Raw genomic sequence first — 12423 nt, forward strand, 5'->3', positions numbered from 1 at the left:
CTTGTTCAGTTAACTTCAATTTCGCTTCTTTCTGGCATGCGCCCTTACCGGGAGGTATTCCGCCGAACCCTTGACTGCAGATTGAAAATTCGGTTTGTGTGCCGTTCGAACGCTGAAGACTTCATCCAGCATGCAGAGAAGAACGAGAGGGAGGGCGGTTGCATTTTCTGCATCAACAAAAGTCACGTTGTCGGAACGCGTTAGCTGCATGCCCTGCACTGGCTTGGAGCTCACGTATGGAGTACTGTGGCCCCTCATATGAATGCCATTCAGCACGTGTATGGGTGGATGAAAAAGGGCGTGCACCCCGTAGGTATACCGGAGACGTATAGGATATCTTCAATCATATGCTCCTGTGCTAAGATGACTTTTCTTTTCCTTTCTTACGTTTTCTTTTCTCAATTCATTCTTTAATTTCCTGTTTGTTTTCCTTTCTTTCGTAGTTTTTTTCCCTGTTTCCTACCTGTTTTCTTTTTCTGTATTTCCCATTTTCCTTTCTTCCCTACTTTCTCTCTATGATTATTGCTGTCTACCTTTCGCGCATTTTTTATTTCCTACTTTCTTTTCTTTTTTTACCCCTTTCCTTCCTTCCTTCCTTCCTTGTGCCTTCTTTGCTTTCTTTTTCTTCGACGTAAGGGACGACAGCGATTTTCCAGTGTTGCTCTACTGTCATGTACAACGAGACAAAAAACTGTCGCGCACTCCTGTTCTCGACGTCTCCGACGAGCCGTGGATAACCACTAACTACAGCGATGTATAAACTACAGAACTTAATTTCTTTTCTTTAGCTAGCAGCTTACTCGCCGCATGACCGCTGCAGTCTTTTTCTGGAAATGTATAAATTCTGTAAGGTGATGTGCATTCACATCAGCATTGAAAAAAGTTCAGCTTTTACAGAAGGAACTTTTTTATATTAAAAAGGTCATACTCAATGCTCACCTTATAAAAATGGTCTATAGATAGTCTATAGACTGCTTATAGACTCTATTGCCTTCCTATAGATATTTATTTTTGTCTATTCATAGTCTGTAGACAACAGTTTAGTAGAAGTGTATGGCCAGAAATCTAAAGATTGTCTACAGACTCACTATTGCATTTGCATTGCCTATAGACTGTTCTCTAGGATTTGTCTATGGAGAGTCTATAGAATTTATTGACAGAAGTCTATAGACAGCCTATAGACTGTGTAAAAAAATTTGTATAGATGCACATATACAGATTCCGTCTGTGGCATGTTTAAATTTCTCCCTTTTCTGTAAAAAAATCACGCACTTGAACTAGCTATCTGCACATACCATGCACGTTTCGTCACGAGTAGTATCGCTGGCTGTCTTACCGCGCAGGCAAAGCTTGCGAGCAAGCCCACCTAGTCCGCATGTTACACAATAGCAGTCTTGTTTTTGCTTATATGCAGAGACCGTATTTTTGCTCTAGTTGTGCCGTTCTTTTTTAACGCGACAATGTTAAGGAACTCGTGCTGCACAAAAGCCGACGTCGTCGTCATTGGCCGTTAGCGAAAAATCACTAGAGAAGCAACCAATCGTAGCAGGCGGCAAGTAAATTAATCATCAAGCGTGAGCATGTCCGACAATTTCTAAAAAAATATTGAAAATTGGAAAATTATAAGATACTTACGGAAATATTGAAGGTAATGGTCCATTCTTCTGATATGTCGCAAAATCTTTGTACTACGGCGTTTCCATTGATCGCATAAAACAGTTGACTCCCAAAGAAAACCGGTCGGGAACGCTTTTGACGATAGCAAAAATGTTAATAGAAAACAAAAAGCCAAGACTGCCGTCGTGTGATCTGCGGATATATTGATTGTTATAGTGAAATCTTACATTATATGAAAAAAAATTGCGTTCATAATAGGATTCCCCCACAGAAATGCTATGGTTCAGAACTGTTGGGTATGAGGTTACACGGCAAGAGCAACCTGGGCCGCGCAAGGCCCACTGTTGTTAGCACCTGTCATCGCAGAGCAGTGGCGCATCGCTTAACCGCTGATCCACTGCGCCTGGAAGGGTAAGAGGACTCCCAGGGATCTGTGAATGCAAATAAGTGATTGACCAATTCGGCATATACGGGCCATGACCCATTCACGCTGTCGTGTCTTGCTCCTGAGGCGGAGCTTGTCTCCTACAGTGTTTAAGGCGTACGCCTTTATTGGCTCATGAGTGGTATGTGTGGAAGTTGTAAACGGAAGTTGGCCGCAGGAACTGTCAATCATAAGTTGTATGGCAATTAAAATGATGTGCAAAAGTTGATTAAGCAACATTTGATAAGCAACTTGTAAGTGAAGCGAATAAATAAAAAATAAACAGAAACAAAAATAAGAGCGAATGAAAATTACAAAAATAAAAACAACAAAAGTAAAATATAAAAGTAAAAATTAAATATGTAAATAATAATTAAATAAATGCAGGGAGAAGGAGAGCAAAGGGAAAGCCTTTCGCATTTGCGCTCTTAAACATATGTAAGTGCAATCCTGTAATTTTTTTCCTGTTGCAGCGGGAGCAGCCTGAGGAACGTCTTTCGATGCATACAGTGCTGGTCCACTCTACGTTGTAGCCAATAGCTACTACGCTCACTTGCTACCTAAATACAGTGTTGTCCACGTGCATTTGAGTCACGTGAACTGGCGTCAGGCGGGTTTGAGGCAAGTGAACTTGAGCCATACGCGCTTGCAGTCTATTGCAGAGTTCATCATGCTTGCGCAAGTGCAGGTTTGGAGTCGAATAAAGAATTCTACACTTACAAAAGCATGGGCAAGTCGCATCGCATTCTTACTTCTAAGGCCCCCACGCTTGTTGGAGACAGGGGGGGGGGGGGGGGGGGGGACCATACGGCCCACTTGGTCGCCAACCTTGCGAAGCTTGGCCAGGGTTGCGTCAGAGCGACGATTTTGGTGAATAAGGAGTCCGAGGACTCTGATCTCAGTGGCTTCGCGTATGAGTCCACTAGCCAGAGAGAGAAGTATTGGCGAGGGGCGGAGACGCACGAATTCTGATTTTTGAGAACACTGGAGACAACAGTACACAGCACAGCGATCCACTATGCCAGCTGCTGTTTGCAGGCGGTCTTCCAGTTGACCAATGTTGCCCTCTGTTGCCCAAACGATGGTGTCGTCGGCATACAGTGCATGCCGTACACCATCAACTCCAGCCAGTTGGGCAGGGAGATGAAGCATTTCCAGACTAAAGAGTAGTGGGGACAACACTGCGCTTTGTGGCGTGCCCCGTGTACCAATATGTGTAAGGACAATGCTTGCGGCGTCATCACGAACTGCCCACCGTGGCAGGTGGCAGTAAAATGAAAACTGGTTTCTGAGGGCAGGAAATGGCGCAATAACTTTCTCACGCATCTCGGCGGACACCTGAACCGCGCCGTAAGGGAAGGGATAAAGGAGGAAGTGAAAGAAGAAAGGAAACTATTGATCGCTCGGGAAGAGCAGCCTGGGCGGACAAGGCCCACCTATGGGAGCGTCTACCATCGCACAGCAGAGGCGCATCGCTTAACGGTTGCTCCAATACGCCAGGAGGCGTATCAGGACTCCCAGAGACCTATGAATGTAGAGGATGACCTCCTGGATATATGGGAATTAATGCCCATTACGCTATCACATCACTCTTTAGGTGAAGCTTGTCTGCTCCAATTCAAGTCTGAGCTTCAAGCCAGAGACTACGGCTTTCCGCCTTGTGTTTATGCCATACGCCGATTCCAGCCACACGCGGCCGGAAGACCTGATGATCATAACAACATAAATCTAATAACAAATTTTGAAGCTAAAAGCTTCACTACAAGGGTTGGAGCCGAGCTTCGCGTATGACGTGAAACCGAATGGCGAGTTCTGCGCATGCGTGAAACCTAGTGACGTCACGCGTGGTCCAGGTGACCGCAGCCGTCGCCGCCGTCGACTCCGACGCCTGACCTTTCGGCGCAGCCGCGCGCTACTGCGCATGTGCGCCGCCTCCTCACCGCCGCTACTACTGCGCGCTCGCCTCCTCGCCACCGTTTGACCTTTCGTTGCAGCCGCGTGTTTAACACAGTTACTACGCATGCGGAAGGAAGGCTATATAAAGCGCTTGCCTACACTGTTATCGTGATGGTCCCAGTGCATTGTGCGCGAACTGCGACAGCCATGACGTCAAATCAAGCGTAACTGAAGCTTTTCGCTTGTATATCCAGGCTTAACCAGAGCTAAGCCACTGCCAATTTTTAACGAGGAAAGGACTGATTGTCTCGCTTTGGATGGACGCCGGTGCCACGGCCGCTCAATGGAGGCCCGGTGCCACGCCGTAGTGAAGGCATAAATGCACAGGGAAGACATCGGTGTTCGTTTACGGTATTGCGTAGAGGCTAAGTGTAGATAGAGAGAGAGAGAGAGAGAAAAAAAAACTTTATTGTACAAGGAATTCGGGGCACGCCCCAGGGTCCCCGCACGACCCCACTGCACTCAAGTGTTTATGTTCCTAAGGTCCATAACACTGGCAGCCCGGCCGGTTGCGATGGTCTGCACGGCCGGGTCCTCCGAGCGCAGCAGGGTCTCCCAGTCCTCCCAGGTCTTGAGGTTCTCCAGGTCCCGCGGGGGAGGGTCCGCCGGGCAGAGGGAAAGGATGTGGAGGGAAGAGGCGAAGGGTTCTGGGCATAGGGCGCATGCTGGAGTGGGGAAGGAGGGATGATAGTGGGCTAGGGTAAGGGGTGAGGGAAGAGAGTGTGGTGGTGGTGGTGGAAACTTTTATTGCCAATGATGTAAATCGTGGGGGCGAAGCCCCCTACATGGCACTTGGATGCCTCCTCAATGTGAGGAGGAGGCACCCTTACAACGCGAAGGATAGCCCCTGGAGCGCAATCCTTCTGTGAGCGCTGGAGATGATCCGGCGCTGGTCTTGAGCGGACGAGCTGGCCAGAAGAGACTCCCAGTAAGACTCCGCCGCGGTTGGTGATGGGGGATGAGGGAAGGTGGGGCATGTGAGGAGGGTGTGTAAGAAGTCTCCTGGTTTGCCGCAAAGTTTGCATGATGACGGGAATTGGTCTGGGTATCGGGCATGCAGCAGTATTGGGTATGGAGCAGTTCGGGTTTGTAGTTGTCGCCAATGTGCAGCCTGCGCTATGGTGAGGGATGGAGCTGGGAGTGCGTATTCCCTTCGTTTGTCTCGGTAGTACGAGAGAATATCACGGAAGGAGAGCAGGCGCTCCGAGGCTCGTAGAGGGGGCTCGACTCCTGCCCGGAATGTGAGACCTCGGGCTAGGGAATGAGCCTCCTCGTTGCCAGGGAGGCCAGCATGTGCTGGCGTCCAGATGAGGGTGATGAGGCGCCGGGGCTGCCAGAAACGTAGTAAACGAGCAGCGGTGCTGGATATGTAGCCCTTCGCATAATTTAAAATTGCAGATTTGGAATCGGAGATAATTTTTGTGACAGATGTACAAATGAGAGCAAGCGCGATGGCTGCCTCTTCTGCCTCTGTGGTCGAATTGGTAATGATTGAGCTGGAGGTTAGAAGCTTTGCATTATTGTCGGCTACCGCCAGGGCCATACGGGAGCCTGTCGTATACTCCGCTGCGTCCACGTAGACCACCTCATGGTCCTCGCTATACTGTTTGTGAAGGGCCCGAGCCCTTGCTACTCTGCGTTCCCTGTCTCGCTCAGGGTGCATCGCAGGCCTCCCAGAGGCTCCACTCTTACAAAGTGGGACTCTTTCCGCTCATGTAGAACAGCACGCACTTTCGTTCCCATCACGGACATCACCGCATGGACCGAGCAGCTAAAAAGCGATGTCCGATCCGTAACTTGTACTCTACCCGAAGACTGCCCAAGCGACACAATTGACTCCCGCCTCCTACATTTATGGGAGGCTAAAACAGGCCTAGAGCGCCGCTGGAAAAGGCAGCGATGGAACTGGACACTTAAGCGTCGCCTCGCCCGCCTTAACAAAGAGATAGAAACACACGCAGCGAATCTTTCACGTCAGAACTGGGAATCTATCTGCAACAAGCTTGATGGCAATATGAGTGTGCCTCAGACCTGGAACCTTTTTCGGCACTTAAAGGGTCAGTCTACTGAATTTTATCGACCATATTTTCTTTGCGGCAACCGATAGCTCTTTACTCAAATTACCGTTTAGCCAGCTGTGGTGCCAAGGAGTGCGGTAGAACATTTTAAAATAGAATTTATTAATGTGGGAACACATCTGTATGAGATGGTAGTCTCATCTGGCAACCATCTGGATTTCCGCCGCGCGGCGACAAACATGGCGGCGCCCGTCGAAGCCGGACCTCTCGCTTCGGACTGAATTCTCGTTGTTGCTACCTTTTTCAGTGCGTTCACTGGCCATAAATGGGGCGCCTGTCTTTCGCTTCGTCTCATCTCGCCTATAAGAAAACATATAAGAGATAAATTTGCTTTATTTTAATTATTAGAGCGACGATTCTGCCGCTCCTAGGCTTAAGTGGAGAGTCGGTTTGTTTACAGCAATGGTTCCCGTCCTGACGACCAGATGGCGCCACTATAGGCTGAGTTTATTTTTGCGTCTCTGCTAGCATACACTGAACTAAAAGTGGGAATGTGCCTGCGTTTTGCGTACGTGTAACTATAAATATTCATGTGATTTACAAAAAAAGAGAGCGGTACGCCTTCTACAGTTTACTAGAACAAAACGTGCGTTTCTCTGACATTGGGGCATACAAATGGTGCGTAGTATATTCACTTATGCTTCTACAAAAAAGACTACCACTGTCTTGAACAAAATGAACGTTTGGGGTCGCCACCATGCTTTTTTACGCGACTTTTAACGCCGAAATAAAATATAAATTCCTGCCTAAACCGGGCGCAGACCCCTCGTTATTGATGTTATAGGGTGCCAACTACCAGAATATGCCATTATTTATACACTCATCTCGGTGAGTAGACTGACCCTTTAATAGACTCCACTCACTCTAAGACTGCCCAGAGACACGCCCTCACCAAACTCATACATACTTCAGATATACCTCCAACAGACCTCCTCCAAGACCTTCGAAATCAATACTTCCCCACATACCCTCCTGCACACCACCCTGATTATGCAGGCCCCCCTAACGACCAGCTTGACCAACCCATTACAGAAGCAGAGGTCCAGGCTGAACTCCAGACGCTTAAAACGTCCTCAGCCCCCGGCCCAGACGGGGTACATAACAAGGCTCTCAGGAATCTCGACGCACAATCCATTGCTGCACTTACAGAATACTTTAACGAGTGCTGGCGACTGGGCACCCTCCCACCACAATGGAAAGAGGCGAGAGTCATTTTCATACCCAAACCTGGCAAACCTCTGCTTACTTCTAACCTCAGACCCATCTCCCTCACATCTTCTTTTGGCAAACTCATGGAGCATGTACTCCAGCGCAGGCTTTGCCAATACCTAGAAAGCAACAATCTCATGCCCACTAGCATGTTTGGATTTCGACCAGGGCTTTCCACACAGGACGTCTTCTTGCAGCTAAAACATCACATTCTCGACTCACAGACCTCCGACACTAAAGCTATCCTAGGGGTGGATATCACTAAGGCATTTGATGACGTTACACACTCAGCTATCCTAGAAAACCTTACGACCCTGGGAGTCGGCGCCAGGATGTACAACTACATCCGAGACTTCCTCAGCCACCGCACAGCCACGCTTACCTTCGGCGACCACAGCCTACCAGGGATCACGCTGGGAGCACGAGGTACGCCCCAGGGAGCCGTCCTCTCCCCTATTTTATTCAACATAGCACTTCTTCACCTACCACAACAGCTAGCTCAAATTCCCGACATCCATTTCAGCCTCTACGCCGACGACATCACTGTCTGGGCAAACCATTGCAGCGATGCCGAAATAGAACACCTACAATTGGCACTAACCACCATCGACGCATATGTACGGGAGCGTGGCCTGACCTGCTCCCCTTCAAAATCGGAGCTTTTCCTCTACCGGCCCAAGCAACACGATTCAGTCAATGCACCCATCTCCCTCGCCCTAGGTACCCATCCCATCCCACTAGTACACAAAATCCGCGTGCTAGGACTGGTTCTCCACTCCCACGGTGCGCACGGAGAAGTCATAAAGACACTTCAAACACACGCTCAACACACCACTCGACTGATTCGCCGCATAGCGAACCGCAGGGCTGGCCTACGCGAGCGAAACACGACTCGCCTCACCCAGGCTTACATCATAAGCCGCACAACATATGCCCTTCCATACTTACCCCTCAAACAGAAGGAGAGAGACCGGGTTAATGCGCTCCTACGTAGTTGCACGAGAACGGCTCGACGTCTTCCCACCAGCACATCCAACGACCGACTCCTCAAACTAGGTGTACACAACACCTTTGAGGAGCGAGCTAAAAGAAGCTACCTTTATGGCACAACTATCCCGTCTATCCAGCTCAGAGGCTGGTCGTACTTTATTGTCCCAGTTGAGCCTGACCCCAATTACAGAGCCTACCGAGGGGGTCCCCCTTTCTGCTAACCTCCGCTCTAACCTCAACGTAACCCCCATCCCCAAGAGAGTGTGTCTGTAGTCTGCGCCAGAGTGTTGCGTGTCTGTTATCTACAAAGACAGCGGAATTCGCCAATCGCCAGCATCATCAGCCAAAATTTCACCACCCACGGGTCTGCGAATGTGAGCGCTGCACGCCATCAATTTTTGGCCCGCCTACGCCATTTTTCGGGCACCCACGGCCCTTTCTTCTCTGTGACCTCTCTGCCTGAGCGAGGCCTCGCTCCGCTGGGAGCTAGGCCTACTCCGACGGACGCTTCCGCCACCAACGCCATCATGGAGGTGCAGGTGCAGGGAGAGGTTCTTAACCCCAACGACTACGACCCAAGGGACTGGACGCACATTCTTAGTGTGCCTGCCCGCTCCAAGGACGTCCTTTCAACAACCCGACGCCAGGAGGGCGCAGCCTCTGCTACCGGTACCCCCAAGTCTCCATGCCTTGAAAAGTCAGTGCACCTGCAAGCAACGCGCACAGCTGCGCAGCGTTCGCGGCAGCAGCCACCGCTTCCTGCTGCAGATTACAAGATCGTTTTTAGATCACGAGCCGGGCTGCAGCTGGACCTGCTTGCACCCCGACAACTACGAGAGGCCATCCTCCAAGCGGCGTCCCAGCTTAAGGAGCCAGCGCGTACCCAAATCAGGGTACACCCGGTCAACAACACCTGCACCGTAAGCACGCCCCTAAAGGATGACGCGCTCGCTCTGGTTCGGGTGAACACCATCACACACCAAGGCAAGGAATTCGCCGTAGCACCTTACATAGCCCCGCCGGACGGAGCAGTACGCGGAGTCATCTCCAATGCTTATTGGAATGAGACCCCGTCAGAGCTCCTGCAAGACCTGCTCACCGGCAACCCAGACGCCCTCATCGTGGACGCCCGCCGAATGGGCTCCACGCGTTCCATCTTAATAACTTTTCGGGCTGGACCTGTCCCACGCGCAGTTCTTTATGGAGGAGCCCTCCACAGATGCACACCGTACCGGGGGCATATAGACGCCTGCACGAACTGCCGCGTCCCAGGTCACCGGGCGGATGTGTGCGTCCATCCAAGTTCTCATAAGTGCCCCCGCTGCGGGCAGTCCCACCCAAAGGAAGATGTGCCCTCATGCACCCCCAGCTGCATTCTCTGCGGCGGCCCTCATATGACCGGCACCGGGAACTGCAAGGGACGGGGCCGCAAACTAGCGTCCCCGAAGAACGCTCTCTCTCCTCCGGATACATCGCGGCTTTCCCGCTGCGATCAACCAGGCACAGCCAGCAGACGCAGCTCGACGACTTCCCGGTCGCCTTCTACAAGCCGGCAGAATGGCAGCAAGAACGCCACGCGTCTCACCTGGGCAGACCGCGTTTCTGGCAAGGCTACCCGTCATCCCCCACCACCCCAGTCCTCCCAGGCAGATCCGAGAGACCAGGAGCTCAAGGCCTTGCGTGAAGAGGTAAGCCGCCTTTCCTCCCTCCTAAGCACCCCCGCCCCCTCCATGCCCCCTAAACCCGCACCCGCTGTCATTAACTCGACCCCATCATCCCCAGACACATCGAGCACCCCTCCCGCAAAGAAACAACGCACCACAGACGCCACACCCCCTCCCGTACCCTCAGAAATAGACGCTAAATTAGCAGCACTCGAAGCCAAATTTGACCACAAACTAAAAGAGCTAGACGCACGCCTCGAGGCCAGATTCAATCACCTTGCCGCCACCCTCACCGAAAAACTTGAGCAGCGCATGGACGCTATGCTTACCAAGATGATGGAGCTCTTGGAACATAATCTTAACCATCGCTTCACCCAACTTCAAACCCCCTCCACTCCCCCATCCTTCATCCGCAAGCACAAACCACCTATCCTGAGCCACACATACCAATTGACACCCGTCTTACTTCCATCCTCAATCCCCCTACCATCCAATATGGCGGGGGGAACACTAATTATCTACCCATTTTAACTTGGAACTGCCGCGGCTTCCGGGCAAAGCGCGCGCCTCTGTAACTTCTCCTTCCCACCATCACACCCACGCCCCTCATACTACTTCTACAGGAGACTGCACACCGGGCAACCCTCCCCTCCTACACATCTACACACTCGGATACCACTAACACACCCAGGGCCTCCACACTCATCCACCGCAGCCTCACCTACAAAACTCATCACATCACGTCTGAGACGCCCTGCGTGATCACAGAACTTATACATCACACACATTCACTTCCTTCTATATTTATAGCAAACATATACCACCCCCCGTCCCTGCCGATGGCCCCGCTAGAATCACTTCTGCGAAAGCTACACCATCTAGCAGGGAAACATCCCCTACTCATCGGTGGGGACTTCAACAGTCAGCATACTGACTGGGGATACACAACCACGACACATCGAGGTCGCAGGCTCTGGCTGCTCCTGCAGAACCTCCAACTCACTGTGCACAACACGTTTCAGACGCCTACGAGGATCGGCAACAGTGTCAGCATGGACACCAGTCCGGACCTGACGCTGAGCCGCTGTATCCGCGGCGTTACCTGGAACAGAACACAACATACACTGGGCAGTGATCATTACATTATACAAATCACTGTCCCGTACAAAGCACCCCGTCACGCAAATACAACACACAAACTCATTAACTGGGATGCCTTTCGCGCTGTACGCACCGCCCTCCCAGACACTCCCATCGCAGACATCGACGAATGGGTGCAGTCACTCAAGCATGACGTTCACCACAACACGCGAGACATTGAAACTACAACCGAAACACCTACCCTTGACACACGCCTAGCCCACCTCTGGGAGGCTTATCACAGCATCCTAGAACGCTGGAAAGGCAACAAACACAACAGAACGCTTAAGAAGCGGCTGGCCGCGCTGCAGACACAAATCCAACAGCACTCTGAGGAGCTCTGCCGATCCAACTGGGGACAGATATGTGACGGCATCGCCGGAAACCTGTCCAGCAAACGCGCATGGCGACTCCTCCGACACCTCATTGACCCCACGCTCACAAAATCAGCAACACAGCACCACGTGACACGCCTCACACATGAACACATTGACGATCCCGACACCCTTCTAGACACACTTCAAACCATGTACACATCTCCAGGCGGCCCCATACCTCTACCGCACTACACAGGACAAGCAAATCCAACACTCGACACCGACATCACGGAGACGGAAGTCAGAGCGGCCCTCCTGACTCTCCGCGCCAACTCCGCACCTGGTGCAGACCAAATCACAAACTCCATGCTCCGGAATCTGGATGACCAATCGATCACCCACATTACGAAATACTTCAACCAGTGCTGGAGGGAGGGTAACCTCCCGCAGTCCTGGCGCCACGCGAAGGTAATATTCATACCTAAACCCAACAAACCACTTACCCTTCAAAACCTTCGCCCTATTTCGCTAACCTCATGCCTTGGGAAGTTCCTAGAGCATGTTGTGTTAGCGAGACTCACAAGTCACATGGCGGACAACAATCTTTACCCGCATAGCATGGTAGGATTTCGCCCCCATCTATTCGCACAGGACGCTATGCTGCAACTCTCACACGACATTTTCGACCCGCTTCTTCCGGGTCACACCAAGGCAGTCTTAGCTTTGGATCTCTCCAAAGCTTTTGATCGCATTGAACATCAGGCGATCATGACTGCTTTATCCCCTTTGAATGTGGGTGTGCGCACGTATGCCTACATTCAAGCATTCCTCACTGACCGCGCAGCTGAGATACACTTCGGCCCTCTGTCTTCCCCCTCCTACACTCTTCAGAGTATCGGCACCCCTCAAGGGTCCGTCCTTTCCCCCTTTCTCTTTAACATAACCCTCAGACCCCTCGCCCGAAAATTGGCCACTATTCCCCACCTGAAGCACACTCTCTATGCCGATGATATCACCCTGTGGACCAC

General features: G+C 51.3%; 1 protein-coding gene across 1 annotated transcript; it reads left to right on the forward strand.

The window, feature by feature from the left end:
* Nucleotides 1–8645: 8645 nt before the first annotated feature.
* On the forward strand, nucleotides 8646–10508 carry LOC149331677 (uncharacterized). Its single transcript, XM_089556810.1, has 2 exons — nucleotides 8646–9962; nucleotides 10057–10508. Exons 1-2 carry the CDS (start codon nucleotides 8802–8804, stop codon nucleotides 10129–10131), a joined length of 1236 nt encoding a protein of 411 aa, XP_089412936.1. The 5' UTR covers nucleotides 8646–8801; the 3' UTR covers nucleotides 10132–10508.
* Nucleotides 10509–12423: the final 1915 nt, after the last annotated feature.

This window comes from Amblyomma mixtum, chromosome 8 (assembly GCF_055824585.1).
Source record: "Amblyomma mixtum isolate Tamu chromosome 8, ASM5582458v1, whole genome shotgun sequence".
Lineage (NCBI taxonomy): Eukaryota > Metazoa > Arthropoda > Arachnida > Ixodida > Ixodidae > Amblyomma > Amblyomma mixtum.